Below are 25,976 nucleotides of genomic sequence, written 5' to 3'. Positions count from 1 at the left end.
TTCCGGAGCGCTGTGCTCCGTTTGGCACGATGCGCGCCGCCCGCTGCCTGGCTCTGGCCGTAGCCGTGGCGCTGCTCTGCCGCCCCGCCGCGCCCTGGTACCGGCAGGCGGCCGCGCCCCTCTCCTACCCGGTGGGCAGAGCTTCAGGACTGCTTTCCGGCCTCCGCCGCTTGCCCTACAGCCGCCGCTCCGACAGCGAAGGTGCCGCCCAGCGCCGCCCCGCAGCGCTCCGTCCCGGACTTGCTGCCCCACTCCATGCCGCCGTGAGTACCGGGATGCTCCGGTCATGGAACGTGCTGGGACCGGGACTGCCCACTGCGAGGCTCTGTGGGCAGCCCCACTCCAAGTTCCCACCCGGGAACACGGGTCTCTGTGATGCTCTCCCTGCAGGTGCCGTGTGTGACAGGTGTGGACCCCGAGCTACGGAGCTGCCGGCTGCTGCTGGGGGTCCCTGGTGCTCTCCAGTGCAGAGCAGCTGTGACTGTATCCTTGGTCTCCACGGAGTGTGTAGGCGCCTAAGGCAGCGCCGTGGCTCTACAGTAACAATAAATGCACATGGAATGGAGAGATCTTGTCTGTTATTGAGGGAATGGAGGTGCTCCTGGAAGCCCTCAGGATTGGGGGGAGCCCACCAGGATCTGGGGCACACGGGGGGGCCTCTAGATGTATGCCCTGATAAGCAGTGCCCACCCAGGACTGTGTGGGTAAGAGCTTTGGTAGTGCCACAGGCACTGGGGGACAGAGCACAGGCTGAAACCCCATTGCTGAGCTCACAGCAAAAAAAACAGTGCAGGGAGAGGGAACCCTTTGAAACCGAGTGTCGGAGCTGGAACAGTGCCGACCTTGGTTGGACAGAGGAGCACAAGGATCCACACTGGCAAGTGGGGATCTGCCAGTGCTTGGAGCAACCCAGCTCTGAGCACAGTGCCTGTGAGCAGAGCTGCTGCAGAGGGAAAGTCTCTTCCACATGGCTGATAAGCCCCTACCCCTCCCTGCCATGTCTGCAGTTCTCTGAGCAATACAGGAGATGTATCTGAAGCTGGGGGGTTGTACCCAGCCAAGCCAAACTGAGGAAGGACTTTATCCTGGGGAGGGGGATGCCATGGACTGAGGTCAGGGGGAGCCATGCACTGACCCCACGCAAACGCAGTACTGCCACTGCTGAGACACAGCCTCTAGGTTCACATCTGCAGGAATTCAGCACTGGCACAGCTTCAACCCTGCAGTCCAACTGTCCTAGAGGGGCAGGGATGGCGCTTTTGGGTGGGCATGGCTCTTCCCATCCCCAGCAGAAAAATAACTCTGTGATTGCAACCAGCAAGTTACTGCCCCAGGAGGGGACCTGCTGCCTCCATCTTCGCCTGCAAAGGCCCTGCCCCAGGGTGCTCAGATTGGACTCTGGCAGCAGGACCTGGGTGCAGCAATACCCCAGTGGTCACCACCCCCAGCCAGGGCAGCACCCAAGCATGCAGACCCAGGCTCTGGAACCCTTGAGCAAGAGATGGGGCTGAATTGTCTCCAGACTGATCCAGCCCCACGCTGTGAAGGTGCCCCCACCCCACTGTGCCCCCACCCAGGGCCCAGCACAGCCCCACGTACCCAGCACCGCTGCCATCGCTCACAGCACTGCGCTTCACAGGGGCAGCTGCCTTGGGTTTGGTGCTGGAGCCAAAGCTGTGAGCTGCGCTTGGGAAAGGAAGGAAAAAGAACAAATAAAATAACTAACAAACAAACAAAAAACCCACAAAAATATTCAGTCAGTCACAGACTTTAAATTCATTTAATTTATTTCCTCATTTTGACTCCACACTCATTTTTGCCCTCTGGGACTGTCAGGGTGTGAGCGAATGCAGCCTTGGAAGGAGAATTAAAAGGGCCCGCAGGCACCTGAGGTAGGAGATGTCATGGGCAGAAGTTTTCTGCTTAGAAATAGCAGTGAGCAGCTGCACAGAATGCCACTCCACCACACACCCATCTGAGCAAGCAAAGCTGAAGCTTCTCTGGCAGTTAAGTGACACCGACAGGCACGCACTCGAGCACCAGGATCAGAAATGGAATGGTTTTGTCATTTTTTAATAACAGCAGTACCTGCGTTGGTGCTGGGGGCGGCTCATTGCATGCAGATGCTCTCAGCCTGGGGTCAGTTTGTCACTGAGGCGGAGGTGGTTGTGATGATGGCTGCACAGCGCTGTTCGGCTGGGGGGAGCTGGGGGTCAGCGAGGCAGAAGCCTCAACCCTGAGAGCAGCATGGGACAGCAGAGCGGCAGAGAAGTGGGTCAGACCCAACACCGGGGACTACAGTGAACCCACTGCTCCCATCAGATATGCCCAAAGAGCTCTGGGAGAAGACAGGAGCCCCACACTCCTCCCATTCCCACCCCATGGGGAGGCCGAGTGCTCCCACACAGGTGGATGGTTTGATCTTGGCAGCACCTTGTGACAGATGACACATTCATTATGCAGATGGCACTGATGTGAGGCCTTGAGGCTCTGCAGCCCATCTACACAAACTGTGGGCAGGATGGACCCTGCAGGGCTGCCTGCACACCACAGTGCACCGAGGCACCAGGAGAATCTCAACTGCACGTCTGTCATGGCTTATGCAACTGCCGAAGTCTGGCACCCAGACTCGAGGACCAAAGAGACCAACAGACAACTCTTCAATGTTTTATTAATGATCAGCAACAGAAGTTTACAACAGAGGACAAAAGAATGGGCATGGAGGGATCGTACAGCACAGTGCAGGGAGAGGCCGAGCACAGCACCCTGGAATGTACGAGGCAGAGAAGGGCTCAGCCCAACGCCCGGCTCTTCCCAGACCTCCTCAGGCCCTGCAGAGCCCCGCAGGAGGTAAACATACTGCACTTCAACCCTCATAAAATAGCAGTGAAATTCCAGCCCACGGGGTCACTCCTCCCAGTAACATCTGTCAGGCACAAGGTGCACTCCGGCAGCAGCAGCAAGCACAGCCCCAGGCATGGCCCATGGGGAGCACTGAGTCCTGCTCATCTCATGGCAGGAAAAGCTGTTGGTAAGAGCCCCCTGTATGCTCCAGGCTTGTGCAAGAGAAGTTCCTCAACTCACCATTGAGAACATCAGGCCTGAGGAGCTCTGTGCCTCCCCCCCAGCAGATGCCAAGCTGCTGCCTGTCACTGGTGAAGTAAATGATTCACCGGCACCGAGCACAGCTGGAGAAAGGCTTTATCCAGTTAAACCAGCAGTAGTTTGTGGAGTTTGTGTAGAGGCAGCAGCCAAGAAGCACCACCAGCAGGAGACACAGCGATGGGCCTGGTATCCCCAGCCCAAAGCTCACAGAACTGCTGGGCTGTGTCCGTTCCCCCTCCAGTCTGCACCACTGCCTGAAGGGCTGCTCCGAAATGCAGACTCTGATCAGGACAGCAGAACGTGGATGGGAGCAGGAGGGGCCTGAGCAGCTGCTCCATTTCCAATCTTCTAAAAGCCAGAAATGGCAGAAAGTAAAAGCACATCAACATGTTAAAACGTTAGTTATAATTAAAAACATTATTTTTTTTTTTTTCCTTTTGTCAAATCTTCTCCTGGGAAAGGGAACAGTGGCTGATTAACAGAGGAAGAACTAGGCAACAAGATCCCAACTCATTATGTCTGCATAATTAGTGCAGGAGAGGGTAGGGCAGCACATCCTGAGCACACCGGCAGTGCTGTCCTTGCTCAGTCCTTCCTAGAAGAGCTCCCTGCTCCTCCAGAAGGTGACGCTGCGGCCTTCTGTGAGCAACGCATCAGCTCTCTGCTGGTCTAATGCTTCCCCTCCTCCAGTCTCTTCATGGCCTCCAATACTGCCAGCTCTTTGGCTTCCTTCTTCTGGTTCCTGGCTTCAAACTCCAGCCTGCATCAATCATAAAATACCATCAGTCTTATCCAGACTTTATCTTTAGGAGACTAAAACCACCCGGAACAGGAGAGTATCGCCCTCTCCTCTGCAGTTTTGTTCTGTATTTCAGAAGCCCCATCACGACCCACCACCCTTCAATTTGAAAGCCAGCTCTGAGAGATTTCCAGGGGTGCCACGATCACTCAAATCCTAGGCTTCCACACTGCTCACACCACACTTAGCTCACTCTCTTCAGAAGATGCTGCTATTCCACACTTGGTCTGTCCTGAGCAGACCACTTAATGCTGCAACACCAAATTCAAACTGACAACTGATCTGAACTGGGATCATTGGAGGTGAAGGGCTCAAGCTTAAAAGAGCAAAGCTTGCAAAGAAGCAGTATGCTGAATCCACAAGAAGACAGCACAGAAATATCTTCACTGATAGAAGAGGAAAAGCGATAAAACATGCTGTGAAGCACATTCTTATGCAGAACAGTTCAGCTATTCCTTTTCCTTTATGGTCTGGTAAATTCACACTGAAGCAGCCTGCCAAAAGTTCCAAAACGAAGCTATGGAAGAGGAAGGACCACGTTCACTGACTCCCCCTCTGTGTCTTAAATACTCTCTTCTTCCTCCTGCTCAATCCCATCAATCAGTCCTCAGACAAGCAAGACTGAACAGAATTAAGAGATGAAGAAAGCCAACCTGTTCTTGATGATTCTTTGCACAATTAAATCTGTGGTGAGATTGCTGCCACTGTCCACAAGCTGGAAAATGCCACGTCTCTTCGGTTCCTGTGAACAAAGACAGCAGATTTGTCTGCAAGAAACACGCAGGACCTCCAATTTACAGCTCCATAAATGACAGCTGAGCAGAGGGTCCAGAAGGTCCTTGGGTGCTCAGCCAGGCACAGCACAAGATGATCTCCTCGGATACAGACTGAATTATTGCCAGAAGCAAAACATAATGCACTCAGGAGCTGAGCGAGGGATTGGCATAGAGCAAAGATCACCAGATTTCTCATTCTGCCACGAAGGTATCGAAAACAGGCAAAACAGTGACTAAAAGAATGGGGCTGTTGTGGATGATACAAGTAGCTTCCTGAGGAGTGGGTAAAAACTGAGCCAGCTGCCCAGGATGTGCTGGTAGCAAGCACTGCCATTCACATCTCAGTCCAGGAGCATGAACAAAACCATACCTGTTACAGATCATGACAAAGAAGCACAGGCTGCGGTAGTTGGCACCTTACCTCATACGGATCAGAACCATCCTTGTCTGGAACCACCTCAGTCATTCCATGACACACAAGAGTTACCTAGAGAGCAGTACAAAGTCACTGACACCATCACATCCCTCCAGAAGGTGACAGTAACTCTGCCACTGCACTCACTAAGCAGAGCTGGGACATGAGGAATACCAACACCCAGAACGTGGAGGCTCAGCCTCCAGCCAGAGCTCCCCTAAACACACTGAGCAGGACCCCTCACTGCTCTGCTGCTCTCCAGTGCCATTTTAGCTCTCTGTGCACAACCCAACATCTTTGTGTACATCCGTACACAAAGACTCACCTTGAAGTGATCCAGCAGATCAGCAGTGACAGCATAGGGGGCTCCAATCACCACTTCTGAGACATACTACAAAACAGATCAAGAGTTTGGGTTATTTTTAGGGTTGTTTGTTTGTTTTTAAAGAAAACAAAGCACTTGAACAGGTTATCTGGTATAGAGTTATGAGTCCAAGCAGAAGGTGAGTTCAGCAGCTGCTACTTCTCACACAGCATCTTTTTGTTCCATTAAGGACGATGCTTTCTGGCAGGCTTTATACAGCAAATCCCCATATTAACTGCTCAGAGCACACATTTCTGAGCCCCCCTATGTTTCTTCCCGAGGAAGTTTCTTCCTTGCTGCAGAAAGGAGATGCTTTTCTGCAACAACGCAGATGTCTCTGCATAGAGCAGAACAGCACTCTGCCTTTTCACTGCTGGTGGAAGATGTGGATGGATGCACTGACTCTGGTTAGTTGGGACGACAGCTAAGCCAAGTGACTCCCCCTGGGAGCACAGCTCTGGTAGCCGGAAGCAATCAGTCCTGTCTTTGCTTTCTCAGCACATTCTAAAGAATTCATGCAGGACTGTTAGCTATGAGTGAAGAATGTCATCTCAGCAACTTTTGGAACAGCACAAAGGGACAGAGCTGCAGGCACTTACCCTACAGGCCAAGACACTGAGTGTTCTCTCGTGAATGTTCATGATGGGATAGTTCTTCCCTTTGTAACGATTTACTTCCTAAGGCAAAGCGTCAGTCAAAATTAGAAGCAAAACAATGTGATCCTCTTCCTTTTCATTCTCTCCTAATACAAACATTCTGTACCAGCCAATACAACCCTTCCCTGTCTCTCGGAGCACAGCCTGCTTGTTTTAGAAGGAACAGCAGCCAAGCTTTCTGCCTTTGAACATCACAAACCTGGTCAAAGTGCAGCCCAGCAATGATGTAGGGTCTCTCTGCCAGCTGGTGGACCTTCTCCAGGAAATCGACATGCCCAATATCTAGAGAACTATTTAAGGAATTGAAGGTCACATAGAAAATGGGGAAAGGAAGCCAGAAACAGATGCATTAAGAAACAACAACAGAATATATTAATCCCAAGGGGTTCATTTCCCCATTGCTTTTTGCCTTTGAACTACTAACATTTGCTTGCTTCCGCCTCTGGCTCTCAGGTTCTTTCCAGCTCTACCTTACATGGACACAACTTTGCCTCCGTCCAGAACTTCTACCCATTTGGGGCATTTCAGCAAAATGCCTCCAACACTGTCCCAAGGTTGAAGTGTCTGTTCTACACGCCTCGTGCTTTCTAACAGCTGTCATTCGGTCTAAGACAGCCAGACCTCAAGATATCCTGTTCTGGTGCCTTAAATACAAGAACATCAAACAGATCAACACCATTTTCCTGACAAAACAGAGTCAAGGATACGGAACAGGTCAAAGGCTCCAGCCACGTAGATGATAGTGTCTCCTGGCTGTGGTTCCTTCCCTGATGCAAACTGGATGATCTTCTGAGATGTCTGCAGGAACTGCGAGACACCGGTCCAAGGACTATGACCTTTTGGTCCCTAGGAAAACACACATCATACATGCTTCCTTTTCAGGCTCCAGGAGGGGATTTGGAAAAAAAAACAACACAGCACCAGAACACAGCAGCAGGCATGATTGTGTTTTAATTCGCGAGCAAACATCACAGCTCTAAGCTTGCACTGTCTACGTTCCCAGCACCAGATGTTTACACGATCTCACCAAAGCCCCTTTCTCTCTGTCAAACACAGCATAAATCATCCCTCAACAGCCAGCTAAGGAGATGCTGAGAGGAAAACTTAGGAAGGAGGAAGGCAACAGGGCAGACCAGGACTTCCAGGAGAGGCAGAGTTACTGACAGAACAGGTGCACAACACGCAAACTACCAAAATCCTTTTATGCCAAAGCTCTTTTCAAGCTGTAGGGCAGCCTACCCATTTACCTGGCAGGGCAGTATGCTAAGTAGGAGGGGAACCACCTCTGCTCCAACAGCCAGAGCCCAGCCACAGTGAAACCAAAAGGTGGAGGCTGAGCCTCACCATGAAGCACTTCTGGTCGCTGGCCCCAGCCTCTACTTTGCTTTGCTCCCCTAATGTGAGCAGCTCTAAAAGCCTTGAAAGAACAAACACAGTTCAGCCAAGACTAGGGCAAACCACATAAACAACAGTATGCAGAAGGTGGTATACTTCTGGCAGGGGTCGTGCAGAGTGCTTAAAGTCATACATGTTTCTCTAAATCCAAGAACCAGGAAACTGCCAAAGTGGAGCAACAGGCCCCCAAAAGCCTGCTTAAAACAAGTAACATGATGGAGAACAATTCAGCGTGGTCAGCAACACTCCAACAAGCAGAAAACCTGCTCAGGCTTTAGGCACAGGTGGTTGTTAATGAGGAACAACATAACACTCAAGAAGGGAAAAAAAAAAAAAAAAAAAAAAAAGCTCTTTAGAAGTAGCCCAGGGTATGAGCTGAACATAACAGCAGAGAGCCCCAGCAGGAACACTCTGCTTCTTAAGACCAGGCTTGCATGGAATGCTAACTATGTGCTGCTACATAAATCCTTCCCAGACCTAAGGCAACACCTGTAAAAACATAAGTACTAAAAGGAGAATCCACAGAACCTGTCCCTCTGCTGGAACTCTGGGTGTCTGCATCGCAAAGGAAGTGGCAATAAAGGCTTCACAAGCAAGTCAGCCAAACAGCAAAGCCTCAACAGGTGGAGCTCTGTGGTGCCATTAAACATCATTCACAACAGCACTATTGCAGGGCTTGTGCAGCCACACCTGCCTATCTCACTGGCTACAGCAGCTACTTTATGGGGGTGGCAGAGATTTACTGAGGTTACTAATAAATGTAGAGGAAAACCAAGCCTGCAATACAGGCCAAAAAGCACATTTGGAATCCTTCTCAGACAGGCCAACAACCAGATGTCTCAGACCAGAACTCACATTACCTTCCCAAAGTTGTCAGTGTGCTTCCGATAGTCTAGGTCCTCATCCTGAAGGGAGATAAAGAATCAAGATGTTGAAGCACTCACATAGCTCATCCAATCAAAAATACGCTTGTGTGTGGCAGAAGTGCTGGGAAATCCACGCTTAGACTGCGTATCGTTGATCACTGCCACTAAATACTAACAAAGGAGTTAATATCTAAACCAGGGTCGTGTCCCAGCATGAGTCAGATGAAACTTCCTTATCTGACCTCAGCCTGGCATCACACAGCGACAGCGGTTCTTGCTCAACCTGCACAGCTGGATAACATTGCACACCTGTGTCTTCTCTTGACTACGCAAGCCCCTAGCAGGACTGTGTCCCTTCTTTTTCCAAAGACACTCCACCAGGGATGGGCTCAGATGTCTGCAGACAGATAGCGACGTTGTGTCACATCGTGGTGTGAAGTTGCATTATTACAGCTAAGCCAATCTAACAGCTCAGCACACTAAAAGAAAGACCTCCCTCTACTTCTAAATTCTCGTTTCCACGTTGTCTCCTCCCTGCTGTGTCTCAGTGAATCCATTCAGTACATTGCTTGTTTACTGAGTCTATTCAATTCATTAACCTACAGAACACTGCTTCCTTGCCTTTGCTTTTACATTAGTGATCTACCAGGGAGTGAGCTGAGGAGACTCAAGAAAGGTCTGATAAGATTCAGAGACAGCAAAAGGCAGAAGCGTGCAGCTCGGTGAGAAGGAAGAACTTCCAATTCTGGCAGCACCGAGCTGTTAGATCAACGTGGCTGCACTCTGTACCTCCACAATCACAGAAGCCATAGGCTTGCCAGCATGATCATTCCTGAAGCTCACGCCAATCAAGGGAGAATCAAAGTTTTATTTCCATATGCGTTACCGAAGCACCATGGGCTGTACGCTGTGATTTCAGGCAGGCTTAAGTAAATACAAAGAGTGTTTTGCACACAGCCAGCTTGCCAGTTCTCCATGGATATGGGAGCCAGGCCCAGGAGCTCCACCGCCATTTTGGAGCAGTGGAAGGCAAGAGCTGACATACACCCTGGACTCCAAACTCCCACCCAAAGCCCCGTGACTCACTATGTTGCTGTGGTGAGCCTTAGTCATGAGCAGCATGCGGCCAACGAGGTCGGTAGTGGACACACCTTGAGTGCGTTTGCATTCCCTGCAGGGAGATAAGCAAAGGATAAAGCAGATGCCACAGAAGCATGTGCCTCTTCCTCTCCCCACTGTTCCACCTGTGAAATCTGATCTATCCAAACCAGCAATCATCCTGAGGGACATCTTCCTACTACCTGCTCTTGATATAAAGTACACCACTCGCCTGCTGGGCCTCCTCAGCAATGGGTGACATGAGGAAAACCTACCTGGCACAGATTTCCCAGCAGAGCTAACCCCCAGAGCTGACCAAGAACAGCTGCTGGACTGCATCACCTTCTGGAAGCCAAAATGGCTGAAGCAGCTAAAGCTCTGACACACCTCACAGCAAAGCTGAAGTGCGACCTGAAGACAGCTGTCTTCATCTGAGCTCCCTCCAGGATGGGAACTCCCAGAAACTCTGCCCAGCACAGGGTAGGAAGCTACACAGCAGTACCTGTATCGCCCGGCTGTCTTCACTTCCTCGTAGGTGTCCTTGCCATCTATCGTTAAGGTGATGTCATCTGCAGAAAGAGGAAAGCCTCAGAGCTGTGCTCCAAACCTCTCTGCACAGCAGCTACATTAGAATTGTGGCTGCAGAGGAATACATCTGCCATATAAAGCAGACTAGAACCCCTACAGCCTGCATCACAGCACATAGGGTATGTCCCACACCTCCACAGAAACGTCATGGGCTTGAAAGATAAATCTGTCTGTAGGGACAAGCATGCTCCCAGTGCTAAAGTCTAGTAGCAATCTGGCCTGTTGTTCATTAGATACCCCAGGAAACAAGAGCTCATTGCCCTGCGAGCAAATCCAACCACAGGCATGACTGAATTGTTCTCTGAGTAACAACAGCCACCATCAGTCTGTGCTAAAAGCACTGAACTAACTTCTCCAGCACTGTGTTGAGCTGTTAGTTCACATTACAACTCTTCCCCAGTCAGTCAAACAGTGCATCATTGCTCAGTCCCTCAGTGATGGCAATTACAGAAATATTAATATATCCCTTCAAATCCTCCACAATCAGCTCTGGTTCAGCTTTGGCATGAGTCCCAACTCAATCTACAGAAAACACTTCTCTTCTCCTTTTAATGACAGTTTAAAGACTTAACAAGTGAAAACCTACGCTGGCTTCGTTCAGCCTAATCCCTTGTTTACAGCACAGGTAACTCCTGTCTTCCTTACACAACCGCAGTGGCACACTCAAGAAAGCTCTCCTAAAACCCCTCTCCCTCCCCTTGGGGCACAGGACAGAAATGAGCACTGTGCCAGGATGGAGGAAGAAGCAGCAGGTTTGCTCTCTGCCACTTTCCCATGCTAAGCCCAGCTATTTCAAAACTTATCTTCTGCAGAACCACAGCCTGGCCAGAATGTAGCTAGCATCCATGAATGCTATCCAGGTGGAAGGACAGAAAGATTGGCAGAAGGGATCAAAGCAGCGAATCTGGAGCAAAGGCCACCAGCACTCCTCTGTTCTGCCAATCCCTCACCAGGCCTAGCAAAGGGTCACGAACACAAATGCATTTTCAGGACAGGCGATTAAGTTAACAAGGAATGCAACAGTCATCTTGTCCACGTGGAAAAAAAAAAATCCCACATCTATCTTATTGAAGATTAACGATTTATTTGCATTTAATGAAATGCTTGCCTTATCAATAGGAGGTTGCTGGGATCAAATGAGGAAGGATAAGAGAAAGAGTGCAAAGATTGTGCCCGATTAAATTAACAAAATACCTTTGGAAGGGTAGGGAGGAGGAGCTGAAACTGAACAAGCATGAATAGTCCAAGGAAGGGACAGAGTACAAAAGCAGGAATGTTTCCCCAGAACACTGCCTCCCTTCAGTGACTGTATGCTGAGAAATGTTCCTAAGCAGAACGAGGTCTGACCACAGGGTCAGCTAAGAGCTTTAGGAGCTTATCAGCTAGATCAAGAGACCGAAGCTTTTCAGATCTGATCTCATCTCAGGATAAGCAGACATAAATGACTCTGGTTTTGCACACCTAACCTTATAACAGCGTTTTTCACATTTAGATGGTGTAAACATGTATTCCTTTCATGCACAGCTCTTGCTTGATTTAAGGGTAATCTCAGGACAACTGTCAGTGCGTTTCATCTTTGGAAGTGAAACGGGTGCTTAAAGCCACGGAATCACACTGCTGTCCCAACACCCAGCACATGAACCCATTTCTCCAAAATCCCTGAATGGGAGCAGCTGTACAGACCTGCACAGCCAGTCACAGTCTGTACACACAAGTTAACTTTCACATGAGTCAGGCAGCTCCTTGCTCTGCAGCCAGAAAACCAAGAGCACACGAGCCCTACGGGGCCCTTCTTCGCACCAATCCACCTCAGAGCATCACTCACCACCATGCACACAGAAATCGCAGTTATATTTGTCCAAGGTTTCCAGGGTGGTGACATAAGGAGCCCCAGGCGCAATCTCATCCACCCACTTGATGGCTTGCACCATCTTGTACCTCTCCTCCTGCGTGAAGACGGGGGGGCCCTTATGTTTGGCGATCTCCTCTGGGTGAGAGAGAGAAAACCCAGTTAGAAGTACAGTCTAGTACAGCAGCAAGACAGCTTGAGGGGCGTTTATAGCATGCAAAGATCATCCAGTGAATTCAGGAACTGTTTTTATTCCATCACATTTCTAAGTGGTAAAGGCACTGGGGTTCCCTCTATAGGCACAGGGTGTTGGTGACTCCTCACACCCTGCTTCCCAAGGGCACTGCCTGGCCCTGCAGCCCCCAGCAGGATGCCTGAACAGCGGCTTCACCCTACACTTTAAGCTGCATCCATAAACTGATTTCAGATCCACGCTCACAAGCAGGAATTAATCCCTAGCACTCAACTCTCATCTAGGTTCGAGTTTCTCAGTCTGTGCACGGAGCACCATGCTGACCCTCAGCCGGTTCAGCGGCGTCGGCAGAACGGATCGCAGCTCCAAAAGCGGCGACCGCAGCTCAGCAAAGCGCAGAACGGCACCGCCCGACGCCGTGCCGGCAGCTGCCGCTCACGGAGAGCGGCGGGATGAGCGCCGCCGTGTAACGGGAGTAACGGCCGTCCGGTAACATCGAGAGGCGCAAAGCCGAGCGACCTCTTACCGTCCGTGTGCACTCCCACGATCAGATAATCGCCCATGGCCCGCGCCTGGCGCAGCTGGTTGGAGTGGCCGTAGTGCACCATGTCATAGCTGCAAAGACAAAGGCTCTCAGCGCCGGGGACGCGCCGAGCTCAGGGGCTGCGCACGGCGACCTTCCTCCGGCGGCGCTCGGGGGTTCGAAGTCTCCCCGCCGCCCATCGCGGGGCCGCGATTCACGCCATCGCCGCCGGTCCCCGGGGCGGCGTCCCGCCGCCACCCGCCCGCGCGGCACCCACCGACGCCGCTCCGGGCCGCGGCTGTCACGGGGACGGCCGGCAACGCGCCCGCGGCCCCCGGCGCGCAGCTCCTCCCGCTCTCCTCTCCCCCCCCCCCGTACTCCCGGCGGCGGTGACAGAGGAGCGGAGGCGCAGCGCAGCCGACTCGCTTTATTCCCGCCCGCACTCACCAGCCGTCGCACCAGACGCGCACGGGCCGCTGTGCCGCCGCGCCGCCCCCCGCCGCCCCGTTGCGCAGCATGGCCGCGCTGTCACCGGCGGCGCCGCCGCCGAGCGGGACCTCCCGCCCGCCCCGCCCCGCGCCCGCCCCCGCCGCCATCTTGGGGCGCGTCAGCACCGGCGGTCGGGGCGAGCCGACGCCCCGCGCTCCGTTTCGCCCCGCCCCGCCCCCGCCGTCAGTTGCTCTTCCTGCGCCGGGTGCCCTTGGCGCAGCCGCGGCCCAACCAGCCGCCGGGCCGGGCGGGGGGTTCGTCCCGCGGTGCCGCGGCCGGCTCGGCGCCCTGCGGCGGGGCCACCGGCTTCCGGGAGTGCGTGCCCTCCTCGTCGGGGCGCAGCGGCTCGGCCAGCGCGAAGATGGGGTCCCGCGCCCTGCGGAGAGGAGGAGGTGAGGGCGGGGGGCTCGCGGCGGCCGTGCCGTCCCGTCCCGCCCCGGTCCCCGCCCGCTCACCGGTCGTAGCCGGGGATCTGCAGGCCCAGCTCCTCCATCAGCAGCCGCATGACATCGTCGCAGCGGCCGTGCAGCTTTAGGGCAGCCAGGTCGTCCTTGGGCGTCCACTGCGAGGTGACAGCAGGACATGTGCTGCAGCACCCGCTGCGAGGGGCTTCACCCAACCTCCCAGCCCCGGCACCGGGAAGGCGCTCACCTGGAGGTTCACGATATACAGCTTCGGACGACGAGGTGGAGGTTTGCTCATGCACCAAAGCCGGGGGTATTTTTTCAAAACCTGCAACAAAACAGAAATGATCAGCACAGCCAAAGGCACGCGTAACCGTGAACCATATCAGCGAGAGGAAAAGGAATGTATTACCAGGAAGGGAAAGAGGGAGGAAGAGAGACTATCACACAGATGGTGGGCGAATCCTGACACCAGAGTTTACAGTTGTCTGTTTGGGAGGAGACTGCTCAGCACCAAGGTGTATCACCAAGAGGGAATGCTGCTAACAATCTTCACCGAGTCTCTAAAGTTACCTTTAAGCTGGAACCCAGACAAAGAATCACATCTGCTTTGCTTGCAGCTTCTGTTGCTGCTTCCCAGTTCAGGGGCTGTGTCAGTGTCCCCTTCTCCCCAAAGTGGACGATTGTATCTCTCAACTGTGCCCCACACTTGTGGCACAGCCTGCCAGTGTGATGCTTGTGCAAGGCCGTGCGTTCTGTCACATCAAACACTCGCACATACTCTCTGTTGGGTGTACACGAAGTGCAGACCTATAGCACAGGAAGAAAAAGTGTTGTATTGTCAGCATCTGGTCCATTTGAGCCCAGGGATGCAGCCACACTTCAGAGAGAAACACCTTTTGGGGACAACAAACCTGGAAGCAGTAGAAGGAATCATCTGTGTTTAGATGCTAACTTGGAAACATTCAGAAACGCTCAACTAGTGAGTGGCATTACAGGGGGCAGGCTGGCTGGGCAATAGGAGGGGTTTTCAGGCAAAGCCTGAAGAACTGCACTCAGAAGCAGAAGGCTCTAGCAAATATAGAGAGAAAACTGACAGGTTGTACAGAAAACTTAATTGTGGGGTTTGCTAACTAGTTCACCAAAAAACTGGCAAACTAAAGATATGAACTAAGCTGAGAGTAGCCCTTGTACTAATTCTTGAGTCAGGGAGGGAGAAACGGTTAACATCTTTTTTACAAGGCCAGTACTGACAGCACCTTAGTCCTTCTCTAGCTGCTCACCTCTATGTACATGTTTCCATGAAGCTCAGATATTGCTGATCTAGGTAACCCACTTCGCAGGTGCAGCCCATCACAGTTTTGAGATACCACATGCTGCACCTGGAAGAGAACAAACCATTGAAATAACACACACAGAGAAGACTCTGAAAGCATGATTCCAATGCAGGTAACACATACGTCTCAATGTGCAATAAATAGTTCTGCTTCAATATACTGAGCTGACAGAAGAAAAGCAGAGAGAGTTGAACTCTGTGAAAACTAAACAGAGAGATTCCTGCTAAATACAGCTCTGTTAGGCCTGGCAGGCTTTGTGGCCACGTCCCCAGATCACAGCCTCAGCAGGAGGCAAACATAAGCTATTAAAAAAAGGCACAAGGGAAAAAAATACTGGAATCACAATCTGGACACGGCCTGATGAAGGCTCAGCTATACAGAAACACAGACAATTATTCCTATACAGATGTAGCCACCTTACTAAGAACAACAGTTATGCAGTACTGTGAAAAACATCTTTTTCCTTTTTGATCTGATTTAGTATACTGTGACAGTGGAGCACAAGTTATGTACAGAAAAAGAAATCTTACCAAATTATGCTTGTGTAGGCAAGCAATGCTCATATGGGTGAGCGTGGGCTCTGCCTCACTCAGATCTGTAGCGCTGACAAGAGGCAAAGAAAAATAAAAAGTAAGAAATTACCATTAACACTCTCTTTCAGTATCAGCTGTCTGCTGGGCAGCTCAGAATTCATCTCCTAAGTAGCTGCAGAACTGTCCTTCCAGGAGAGAGAAAGGAAAAGTTCACTACAGTCACCTTACCTGATGCTCCTGCCCTTCTGCAGCAATGTCCAAATGCCATTGGGGCCTCGGTAGTCTGGGATCGAAGCTGCCTGTGTTATGGAGAGAGACAAAGCACGGCCTGACGGGAAAGTTCCTACCTCTTGTCCACCAACACATCAACCTGGCCTCACCCAGGACAGTGAGATACTGCATTCACTGCTGCTTTTTCATTCACTCAAAGTTTTCTAGTGTTTTCCTAATTACAGAGAGCTCTTTTCCTACCTCGCAGTTCTCAATTTCACCTCCAGTATTTATTTTTTCCAATTATACCACTATGAAATCCCTCCAGAACACTCTTCTCCTCTAGGAACTTCCAATTTCCCCAGACAGAACAGTTCTTGAACCTTTAATTATTTACACTCTACTGATTTCTGGTAGCTGTACTCAGTGTTCTTTAAAAAAAAGTGTCTATGACATTAACACTTTTTCATACACTCTGCCCAGCTCCATGCTCCCTATCAGCTGAGACTGCAGAAAAGGGGAAGAACAATGAGGTTCCCATTTCAGAGTTCAGACAAAAGTGACAAATGTGACATGCAAGGAGGCAGCTCCAGATTTCCATTCTCATAAGAGGCCACAGAAACCATTTTTAAACCATCATTTTTAACTTCTAGTAACCACTCGTTATTTCTAAATCGTTTATTAAAGCAGACAGACAGCATTAAGCAGCTATACCTTCTTTTAGGTTTTGCAGCAAAGTAGCTGAAGAGACTCAATTGAAGACAGACTACTGATCTTATTTTAGAAGCTCGTTCTTTGCATAGAGGTGATGCAGCCTCAGAGTCTCTTGGCCAGCAGGAATATCCCAAGATGCAAATTAGTTAACATCTTGGTCATGGTTTGTAGTTCAACAGTGTTAATATAGAATCCCAGATATCCTCTGGGAAGCCTGGTCTGGTGGTTGGCGACCCTGCACATAGCAGGGGGCTGAAACTGGATGATGATTGTGGTCCTTTTCAACCCAGGCCATTCTATGATTCTATGATATTCCATGGTCACTTGGAACCCACAAAAAACAGAGTTCAAACATTGCAACACTCCTGAAGGAGCTCCCAAAGCTCCAGCCACTCACCCCCAAAGAATCCTACCGTACTGATCCCTGCTCCTGTGTAGATGACAAGGTGCTTGGCGTTCCGGATAGCAGCAGCCAGCTCAACGACTTTTCTCTTTAGCTCCTCTGGCTCATCACATACCTAGGAAATGCAAATGGGCAGCTTCAGCACGTCACTGAGCCTGAAGGAACAGAGAGCTCCTTGGACATTTTGATATGAGTCCATCCTAGCCAGGGAACGCAGCAGACAAATATTTTGAGAAGGAATATTATCAAAAGGTCTCCTAACTAGAAGAACGTGGATATTTGCAATCTGTATTATCTATGAAGGACCAAGGGATGAAGGTTTCTGGATAGCAGCACACGCAGATACAGCCCTCCCAGGGGGCACGGCCACTCAGAAAACCAAAGGCATTTCGGAAGAGGTTGGCAGCTGCAAGAAGCAAGGCCGGCGCAGGGCGATCAGCCGAGGACGGGCACAGCAGGGCGCGGCCCCGAGGGACAGGGGCACTCCTGGGAAGGCGGAACCGTCGGTTCTGCCGTCACAGCCGCCACAGCAGGAGCTCAGCGCCCCGGAGCGCAAATCCTCTCCCCGCGGCCGCGGCCCCCGCATCACCGGCGCGCGGCGGCTCCGACGCGACCCGGAGCCGCACCCATCGGGCCCGGCCCGCCCCCGCCCGGCGCCCACCTCCTCCTGCCGCCGGCGCAGCCGCTCGCGCCTCTTACGGCGCCTCTCCAGCTCCCGGACGATGTCCTCGCTCTCGCTCAGCACCTGACACTCCTCGGGGCTCCGTTCCGCCGGCGGCTTCCTCCAGATGCGGGAAACCTGCCCGGCACACGCAGCGCGTCACGCCGGCCCGGCCGCGAGGGCGGGCTGAGGGGCGCCGCGCCGTACCGTACCGTACCTGTCTCCGCCGGTCCCGCTGCTCTTCCTGCTGAAGGATCTCGGCGCGCGCCGCCGCCTTCCGCTCCGAGCGGCTGAGGCTGCCGCCGGCCGCCATCGCGCCGGAAGCGCCCCACTTCCGCTGTCGGACGCCGGACACGAGAAGCCGCTTCCTCTCAGAGAGCGCGGCCGAGCGCCGCTTCCGGCCCCTCCCACCCCGCGGTCCGCAGCAGCGCCCCCTCACGCGGCGGCGGACCGGGCCGCAAAGGAAGCGCCGGGCCGTGGTGTTTGAAAGCTGTTTATTGTCATGTACAAAACAACGGCGGCCGCGCCGGCAGACGAACACTATGTACAGCAATAAATAACGCCCGCCGTCGCCGCGCGGGGCAATAACTTAGCAATAAATACCGCCTCCCGCCCGCCAACCGGGGCCTCGCTGCAACCCCCCCCCCAAACAGCGGAAAGACCCTGGGCCGGGCCGGGTCCGGCAGCGCCCCGGCCCACGGCACGGCGGGTCCCGCCGGAGCCCCGCGGCCCCTCCGGGCGGCGCTCGTCTGAGGGCGGCACCCCGCCGGGCCCGGGAAGGGCAGCGCGGCGGCTCCGATCTCGGCCCTCGGGCCTTCCCGCCCCGCTCCCTCGGGACGGCGCTGCCCACCGGCGCCGCACGACGCAGGAGTCACTCGACACGATTCACCACACGATACACAAAGCCCCGCCCGGCCGGGCCGCTGCAGGGGACAAACTTCATGGTTCCTTTGAGGGCGGCTGGGGCCGGGCCCCACCTCCCAACCACTGCATCAAAAATGTACCGGGAAAGGAGAAAGAAAACACAACACCCTTCACAGCAGGAAACCGAACGGACGAGCACCTCAGGAACAAGAACTGCCACACTCCAGAACGCTATATACGAGAGAGAGAGAGATCAGAGCGACGGGCTCGGGGCAGGGCCGCCTCACGCAGGCATCGGGTGCCGGGTGGTGAGGACTGCGCGCCCTGAACGTGACGGGAGATTCTTCAGACACCGCAGAAATACATTACTCGGATTCCAATACTTCACTGAGAACAAAACCAAAAACACCACGCCAGTACGGGGAAGCAGCACCCGCAAGAGGAGCACATCCCCTCCAGCACCTCTAGGATGGAGCCAGACAGAGCGCTTTGTGGGCGGGGAACCAGCTCACCCGCAGAGCTGGTTCACCACACGGGCGCCCCGTGGCAGCAGCTTTGTGCCCACACGTCCCAACAGAGATGTGTCCTCACTGAATGCATTCAGCCACTCAAAGCAAGCTGAGACCACAAGCTAGCAAGCACAGCGCAGAGGAGAAATGACAGCATTCATGGCTGGTGAAGTCAGCGCTGATGCCTGTTCTGTCCTCCTCACTTGCTCCAGGGAAGCACAGACTCTTACTGGCAGCAGCAATTGCCATCTAGGCAGAGAAGGATCAGGTGCAGAATACAATGGAAACGAGTTTGCCAGGGCTGTGGGACTGCCTGTCATTGCCTGCTCTGTTGATGGTGCCCTCCTCACAACAATCTCCAGCAAACGGAGACAGTTTTGCACACAAAACCTTGTCTGCTTGCTCTGCAGAGGTCTGGCCTCCAGCTGGGAGACTCTCCTGCCAGGTCAGATCTCAGGGCTCCAGGAGGGACAGGGTTGGGTTTTACAGCCTGAGCCAGCCGGAGGACTCTGCGTTGTGTCTCATCTCCTCACACCACCCAGCAGCTGGAAGACAAAGGCTCGAGCCTAGAAGTCTGTGTGAAGTCTTGCACAGCAAGTAGCCCATCTGGTGCATAGCAAGGAAACAGCATAACAAACACCTCAGTTCAGAGAGGAGAAAACCCATGAGCTGGATGGGGGAAGCCTGGAGGTGATGTTCTAATCTACTCTTTATCCACAAAGTTCACAGGGAAAAGCATTCCAAACAGCTTCTCCCTAAGTCGGCCATTAGTCAGTGCAAAGCTGATCTCCTCTTTCAACAAGAAATCCCATCAGCTCCTCTCCTGCTGTGCTGTAGCTCTCATTAGGTGTACTTGCTTTTCAGCCCAGAGAACAGCATCAGTTCAGCTACGTAAGAAACTCATCACCAAAACATACCTAGTATAGCAAACCACACTTCACTTGTGCCATCCTTATCTGTCTCCTGTGCTCAGGTGATTTTCGACACCCAAAAGATCAAATGGACTTCATCCTCATGCCCTGATTCTCCAACTCAGTAATCAGATAGAGTCTTTCAGGAGGTGAGGGCAGGGAGGTCTGTCCTAGTGTAAAAATGGAGCCTGACCACAAATTGTTTTTCAGCTGTGTCACATAGCTGTAAGTTTAAGTACTTTTACCAATACCTACAGCCAGAAGCTGCACCAGGAAAAAAAAGTAACCAAGACACCGCTCACTTTTCAGTAATATGCTGATGCTCAGCACAAGAGGCTGCAGCTTCAGGACAAGCGCAGGTCCTGCACCACCCAAAACACTGTCAGCCCTGCCTCTCATCAGAGGAGCCATGAACACAGCGCGAGCTCTGACCACAGGATCCACATCCAGCTCCATCTTCAATCCCCTCAGTCTCCTCCTGAACTTATATAGCTCTCCCTTGTGTTACTTCTCAGCCAGAGGAGAGCAGTTCCAATGGGAATGCATCCCCCATGCAGTAACTCCGAGGTCAGCACTGGCTGGGCAGTGAGAGGCCTGAGCTGCTTGTGCAGAAGCGACAGCTGGAACACCCAGAGAGAGAAGCAGACGTCCCACAAAGCCCCTCTGCAGAGCAGCGTTTTGAGGGCAGGCATCACTCCTCAGCAGCATCAGCCATTCATTTTCACCTCTAAGAAAAACAGCAACTTTGCCTGTGTGCCAGAATCCTCCTGGAGAATTCGGAGAGATTCCGAGCGAACCTCTCGCTCGAGCTCAGGGAAAACAAAGAAGCATGAGAACGACAGCACATGGCAAAGGCAGCCACTGACAGCACCACAGCACAGCGCCACGCGGAGCTCGGAGAGCACAGAGAGCGCAACACGAGGGGACACAACGGAGCCAGCAAGATCGAGAATAAGTCACTTTTGGTACAATTGCAAAAAGATATCAAACAGGACTTGCCTCTTTTTTTGTCTTTTTTTTTCTTTTTCTAAGTTTTATAAATAAAGTCTGATAACTCTTTATAAAAACTAACCTCGGAGCCACAAACAGTTTGCGGGAGGTTCATGAGAAACTTTAAAATTATTTATTTATTAACTTCTAACTAGCAAAGTCTCCGAGAATATTTCCCCATTTCTATGGCCAAATATTCTCGCCCTCTCGGATAAAAAAAGCTGACTATAAATACGCTCTCTCTTCTGTCTGATTTTCATTTTAAACTTAGATAATTTAATAACTCTTAAAACGATGTTTCTCTTTAAATAAAAGGGCTATTTAACCACATAAACTGGTCGTGTAAACCATCACACTAGAGACACTTGATACCCTCAAAACACGGGAACAACTAGTGATTTTGGTCTTGTTCAGTGCAACACATTAGGCACAAAACCGGCCTGCAGTCAGCAAGGTACCTCCCTCCCCCCCCCCCAGGTGCTGGGCCCCCACGCAGACCCCATCCCATCCCCCCCCCCTCAGCTGGGGCAGAGGCAGTGGGGCACACCAGCATCTTCCCATCCACCGCCGCTATTCACACTCTACTGCAATGGAAGCCTGAAGGAAACTCACTGCTTGGGCACAGAGGCGCACCTAGAAATGAATACCACATCTATTACACAGAACACCCCAGCTGCAACTACAGGTACCGGATGAGACAAAAGCAGCAGGCTCAGGTGCCGGGCAGTCAGGCACCTGGATACACCACCTGGAAGAGTAATGAAATAAAGCCTTTGGAAGTGACTGAAAACTGGGGTTCCAGGAAGAAAGCCTCCCTCCGGGCCTCTCGCTGCGCAGCGCAGACTTCCTTTGGCTAGAACACCGAGATCTTACAGCCTGTCCCAAGGGCAGCTGAGGGCTACAGACCGCTGGGTGGGAGGTGCTGTCTGCACAGGACAAGGGATGCATCACCACTGCTCATACCAATCTGAACACAACAAAACAAAACCAGAGCGATCAGCAGGCCAGTCCTGGGCCAAGTAGAAGGAACCCTGACCCGTGTGGGGAGGGTTTGTGCTTTGGGGATTCCAGGCTGGTTTTGTGCCTAATTGCCCTGCACAGACAAGCTCAGGCAGCACTCGCTTCACTAAGACCGGGCGTCCGTTTTGGATTTCACTATTGTGATGACACTAGTGGTAGCGACCTTGCCAGGGACGAGGGGCCCCATGCTGGAGGTGAGAGGGCCCCGCACGGGGGTGACAGGGCTCCGGGCCACGGTTCTGGCGAAGTTCTGGAGTGCCTCATATTTGGAGCGGAGAGCATCGAGTTCCATTTTCATGCTGGCGTTCTCAGAGGCCAGCTTCTCCACCTCCTGCTGCAGCTCTGCCTTCTGCTTCTCCAGTTCCTCTTTCTGGGTAACGCGCTTGACCCTGCAGCTGGCCGCGTAGCCTCGGTTCTTCAGCGTGCGCCGACGCTGCTTCAGCTGGATGATCTCCTCCTTGGACAGGCCCCGCAGATGCTGGTTCAGCTCCCGCACAGACATGGTCACCAGCTCCTCATCTGTCAGGCTGGTCCCATTCTCGCCTGGCTCCCGCTTCACCTGTGAGAAGAGAAGGCGGTGTGCAGTCTGAAGCCTCGAGCAGCCGCCCGCACCCCCCGTCCTCCACCTGCTGCTTTACCTTCAAGGCCTTGTTTCCTTTGTTGGGGGTCGTCATAACACGGCAGCCACGTCAGTCAGGCTCTGGAAGGGAAGGAGGTCAGGTTAGTTCCCGGGTTAGTTCTCAGCAGAGCCAGAACCGTTGCACGGAGCCCCGCAGCAACACCCCGTGCTGGGGCACTCTCACTGCCCTCCCCAGGCAGCGCTCAGCCTGACTGCATCGGACTCACACCGCAGCAAGATTCTGTCCCTGAACAGAAACTGCTGCCTTTCCACAGCCTTACAACCACGGAGACTTGTAGCAATGCTGGTTTTTGTTTGGGGTGGGGGGGGAAATTAAAAAACTGGGAGGAGCCAGAATACACGGAAGCCACATTTTTAAAAATAGCCTGGCAGCAGCCAGGTCCAGAGCACGCCTGCTCGGGGCCAGTCACGCTGACTCAGCACGCCGGCAGCCCTCGCCTCTGCTCCCAGCTGCATCTTCACGGCCCCTGAGCACAGCACAGCCCCACACACCCACTGCCCAGCACAGCCAGAGCTGCCCAAAGCGAGTCCTGCCAGACCCACGATGCTCCCAAGGACACAGCCTGGCACGGTCCAGAAGCACATCACTGGCAGTGAGTGGAAGGGACAGCTTCACCTGCACGGTGCACCTGCGAGGTGCTGAACACCGCTGCCACGCTCATTCCTCTCCAAACTGTGGGTGCTCCCCAGCAAAGCCAGCACAGCTGGGTTATAGTCTGAGTTCTGCATCCAACTCTTCCTATGGGGAGGATGGGCAGCCCAAACCCGCGGCTCGGTGCCGGGGCTCGCAGGAATCCCGTTGCTGATCAGAGGACACCTCAACAGCCCTCCCTGCTCCTGTCACCCAAAGCTGACCTGCAGCTGTACACATTTCCCATTGGGGCAGTCCCTATCAGCCTGGAAAAGCCAGGACAGCACCACCTTCTCCCTTCCTTATCTTTAAAGCTGAAAGATAAGAAAACAAAGATCAAGGGAGGCTGAAACCCAAGGAGAGAAGACTCCTTCACTGCCAGGGAGGACAGCATTCCAGATCGACAACAGCAGTTCCTGGGGCTGTCTTCATACAGAGGCATACCTGGGCTCCTGTCCCTATGCACCTCCTCCCCTCACACCTCAGGTCAGAATGTCACTGCACCCCAACAAACTGAATCCTCAGCAGCCACGTCCCTCCCACACAACCCAGCACTGCCTCCTGCAGCAAGGCTCTGCTCCGTGCAGATGCAGTCTGTGAGCACCTTTGTACCTTCTGTGCCAGCCAACAGCAATTCTGTTCGCTGCTCTTTTGTTTGCTAGACGTAAGAGGCAGAATTGCAGCCAAGACCCAGCTGTACAGTCAGCAAATACGGATTTTTGCTCCTCCAGCAGCTGCAGCTCAGGCTCCTGCAATGCGCCCGGCGCTGACTGCTAGAGGTGAGCGGGATCAGCGTTCTGCAGGACACAGAGCAGAGGAGCACAATTCAGATGTTCCCAAGGCCGGAGCCTGCCAGGAGGTTGGCTATTTATACCCAGAGGACAATGTTCCTTGCAGCACGACGTCCGTGACAACCTGACAGCGCGGCCATAAGGGTCACTTTGCCACCAAGGGAGGTGGCTGCAGTGGGGGGGGGAGCACATGCAGACTGCTGCCTCCTGAAATCAGTTCTGCACTTTCTTATGCTGTTATTTCTCTTTCTTTCTTGCTTCCTCCACCCCCCACACCCCAGCAAACAAAATGGCCGCTGGAAAAAGGGGCAGAAGGAAGAGAATAACTGGGGAGAGGCATAACACCGGCCCTGCAGAACCCTCTGACTGCACACTGGGGTTGGTATGGCTGCAGAAATATGTGCCCCACAGGGCTGGATGGTTCCCTGCCACTAGGAAATACTCAAACTTCCTTCATTGCAGCAGATGTGAAGAAATAAACACTGCATCAGGCTGGGCACAGGTAGAGCTCCGTGGGGGACAGAGCAGGGCAGGGAGCTCACACAATCCTGATCTCAGAGTCCATGCCCACTCTGTACCTCACATACCTCACACTGTCATTTCTGCTAAGAAAAACACATAAAGCTACAAATACAGACACAAAAGAATGGGCCAACAGGAGCTGCTGTGCAGAACAAGGGCAGAAATGTGAGGGACCTGGTGGAGGGACATGGCTGGGATGAGTGCAGGGACCCAGAGAGCTGCGATGGGGTCAGGAGAGTGCTCCCCAACCCTGAGTCACAACATCACTTCTGTTGGACACGAGGGCTGCAGCATCTGTACCCGAGGAACCGGGCAGTGTGTGCTGTGTTCTGGGAGAGACTCTGGAACTGGGCTGTGCCTGAAAGCAGCACCAGTTTGGATCCCCCCCATCCCTTTCCAGAGACACAGCACAGCGCTGGCAGCACGGGGAAGATATGCGTGTGAGGGGGAAGGCAGCTGACCCGGAGGACACTGAACCCAGACGCAGCCCGGCTCTGCAGACCGCTGATTTCTCTGCTTTTGAGAGGTTCCCGAAGAAAGATCGCACTGAAAAGTGCCAAACGCGATGACTGCAGCGAAGAAAATGCCGTCTCAACACATTTCCCCGGCGCTCAAAAGCACTGAGCTCAGCACGGCCGCAGCCAATTCCCCCCCAACACGGAGCGCACCGCGCGGGGCCCTTCCTTTCCCGGTTCCCCGTTCGCTCCCCGTTCCCCAGCGCGGCGCCGCGCCACGCGCGCACTGTAAACACGGTGACGTCGCCGGGGCGCGGGGCAGGGCCGGGCGCGGAGCTCTCCTCCCCCCCCCGCGGTGCGGGATCCCCGTTCCGTTTATTTGTGGTTGTTTTTTTCCCACGCGCGCACAAACGGCCTCACACAGCCCTCCCGGAACTCAAACGACCCGCACTTTCCTCCGTTGCCCGGCGTCAGAGCAACGCCGCCGCCCCTCCCGCGGGACCCCCGGTGACCCCGCAGCCGCCACCGCCGCGGTGACGGGAGGGCTCAGCGCGGGTGGAGCGGAACGGCCCGAGGACCGCGGCGGGGAACCCTCAGGAAGCGCCGCGCCGAGGCCTCGGCCTTCGCAGCCCCAACGCCCGCCGGGACACCGGGGGGAGCGCGGGGCGGGGCGGGCGGAGCGGCGGGGCCCCGCGCACCTGTTGCTCGGCCGCGGCGCGGGGACCGGGCCGGGAGCGCCGCGAAACGAGCGGAAGCCGCGACCCCGAAGCCCCCGCCGTGAGTCAGCGGCGGCCGCCCCGCCCCGCCCCCGGGACCGACCCGCCGCGCCCGCCGCCCCGCCCCGCCCGGTGCCAGGGCCGCGCCCGCCGCCCGCGCCGCGCCTCCTCCCTCCGGCACCGCCGCCGCCGCCGCCGCCGCGCGCCCCTCACCGCCCGCGCTCGCTGCGGTCACCTCCTGACGGAGCCGGCGGGGGGCCGGAGCCGGGCGGGGCGGGGAGGCCGCGCTGCAGGGACCGGGACGCCGCGAGCCGCCGCCGCTCACGGACGCGTCACGTGATGTTTGGGTCACGTGGCTCCATTCATGAAGCGCCCGGCGCAACCGCCCCGCGCCTTAAGGGGGACGCGCGCTTCTGTCGGAGGCGGCGGGGCGAGGAGGGCGGGGCGGCGGCTTAAAGGAGCGGCGGGGCCGGAGACGGAGCGGGGCCGGGCCGCGCCGCGGTGTGACCCGAGCCGGGCGGGGAAGAGAGCGCCATACCCGGGCAGCGG

At 54.2% G+C, this 25,976-nt stretch overlaps 4 protein-coding genes across 10 annotated transcripts; 1 reads left to right on the top strand and 3 right to left on the bottom strand.

Annotated features, from left to right (window-relative positions):
• Nucleotides 1-29: 29 nt before the first annotated feature.
• Nucleotides 30-565, top strand: NPB (neuropeptide B). The gene is made up of 2 exons (XM_010721349.3): nucleotides 30-263; nucleotides 391-565. Exons 1-2 carry the CDS (start codon nucleotides 30-32, stop codon nucleotides 517-519), a joined length of 363 nt encoding a protein of 120 aa, XP_010719651.1. The 3' UTR covers nucleotides 520-565.
• A 2,089-nt stretch (nucleotides 566-2,654) lies between these two features.
• Nucleotides 2,655-13,231, bottom strand: PCYT2 (phosphate cytidylyltransferase 2, ethanolamine). Of its 2 annotated transcripts, XM_085240327.1 has the most exons (13): nucleotides 13,075-13,231; nucleotides 12,631-12,719; nucleotides 11,888-12,049; nucleotides 9,977-10,043; nucleotides 9,463-9,547; nucleotides 8,371-8,415; nucleotides 6,823-6,961; nucleotides 6,315-6,397; nucleotides 6,059-6,136; nucleotides 5,421-5,486; nucleotides 5,102-5,167; nucleotides 4,558-4,646; nucleotides 2,655-3,865 (listed from the first exon to the last, which is right to left on the bottom strand). In XM_085240327.1, exons 1-13 carry the CDS (start codon nucleotides 13,221-13,223, stop codon nucleotides 3,775-3,777), a joined length of 1,209 nt encoding a protein of 402 aa, XP_085096453.1. In that variant the 5' UTR covers nucleotides 13,224-13,231; the 3' UTR covers nucleotides 2,655-3,774. The 2 variants fall into 2 exon arrangements, with proteins under 2 accessions (XP_085096453.1, XP_085096454.1); XM_085240328.1 differs by lacking the exon at nucleotides 8,371-8,415.
• Nucleotides 13,232-13,241: 10 nt separating this feature from the next.
• On the bottom strand, nucleotides 13,242-17,752 carry SIRT7 (sirtuin 7). Its single transcript, XM_085240329.1, has 10 exons — nucleotides 17,596-17,752; nucleotides 17,379-17,516; nucleotides 16,728-16,832; nucleotides 15,619-15,689; nucleotides 15,388-15,460; nucleotides 14,804-14,902; nucleotides 14,094-14,330; nucleotides 13,768-13,848; nucleotides 13,572-13,678; nucleotides 13,242-13,492 (listed from the first exon to the last, which is right to left on the bottom strand). The coding sequence occupies exons 1-10, from the start codon at nucleotides 17,689-17,691 to the stop codon at nucleotides 13,300-13,302; spliced, it is 1,200 nt and encodes a 399-aa protein (XP_085096455.1). The 5' UTR covers nucleotides 17,692-17,752; the 3' UTR covers nucleotides 13,242-13,299.
• Nucleotides 17,753-17,855: 103 nt separating this feature from the next.
• MAFG (MAF bZIP transcription factor G) lies at nucleotides 17,856-25,799 on the bottom strand. Of its 6 annotated transcripts, none has more exons than XM_085240336.1 (3): nucleotides 25,663-25,799; nucleotides 22,311-22,372; nucleotides 17,856-22,231 (listed from the first exon to the last, which is right to left on the bottom strand). In XM_085240336.1, exons 2-3 carry the CDS (start codon nucleotides 22,344-22,346, stop codon nucleotides 21,779-21,781), a joined length of 489 nt encoding a protein of 162 aa, XP_085096462.1. In that variant the 5' UTR covers nucleotides 22,347-22,372; nucleotides 25,663-25,799; the 3' UTR covers nucleotides 17,856-21,778. The 6 variants fall into 6 exon arrangements, with proteins under 6 accessions (XP_085096462.1, XP_085096463.1, XP_085096464.1 ...); XM_085240337.1 differs by having other exon boundaries at nucleotides 25,641-25,773; XM_085240338.1 differs by lacking the exon at nucleotides 25,663-25,799 and adding an exon at nucleotides 25,410-25,522.
• Between the last annotated feature and the right edge of the window lie 177 nt (nucleotides 25,800-25,976).

The sequence above is a fragment of the Meleagris gallopavo genome, chromosome 20, assembly GCF_905368555.1.
Source record: "Meleagris gallopavo chromosome 20, MGAL_WU_HG_1.1, whole genome shotgun sequence".
NCBI lineage: Eukaryota > Metazoa > Chordata > Aves > Galliformes > Phasianidae > Meleagris > Meleagris gallopavo.
The sequence above is the reverse complement of the archived record's forward strand: the minus strand, read 5'-3'. Positions and strand labels throughout refer to the sequence as shown.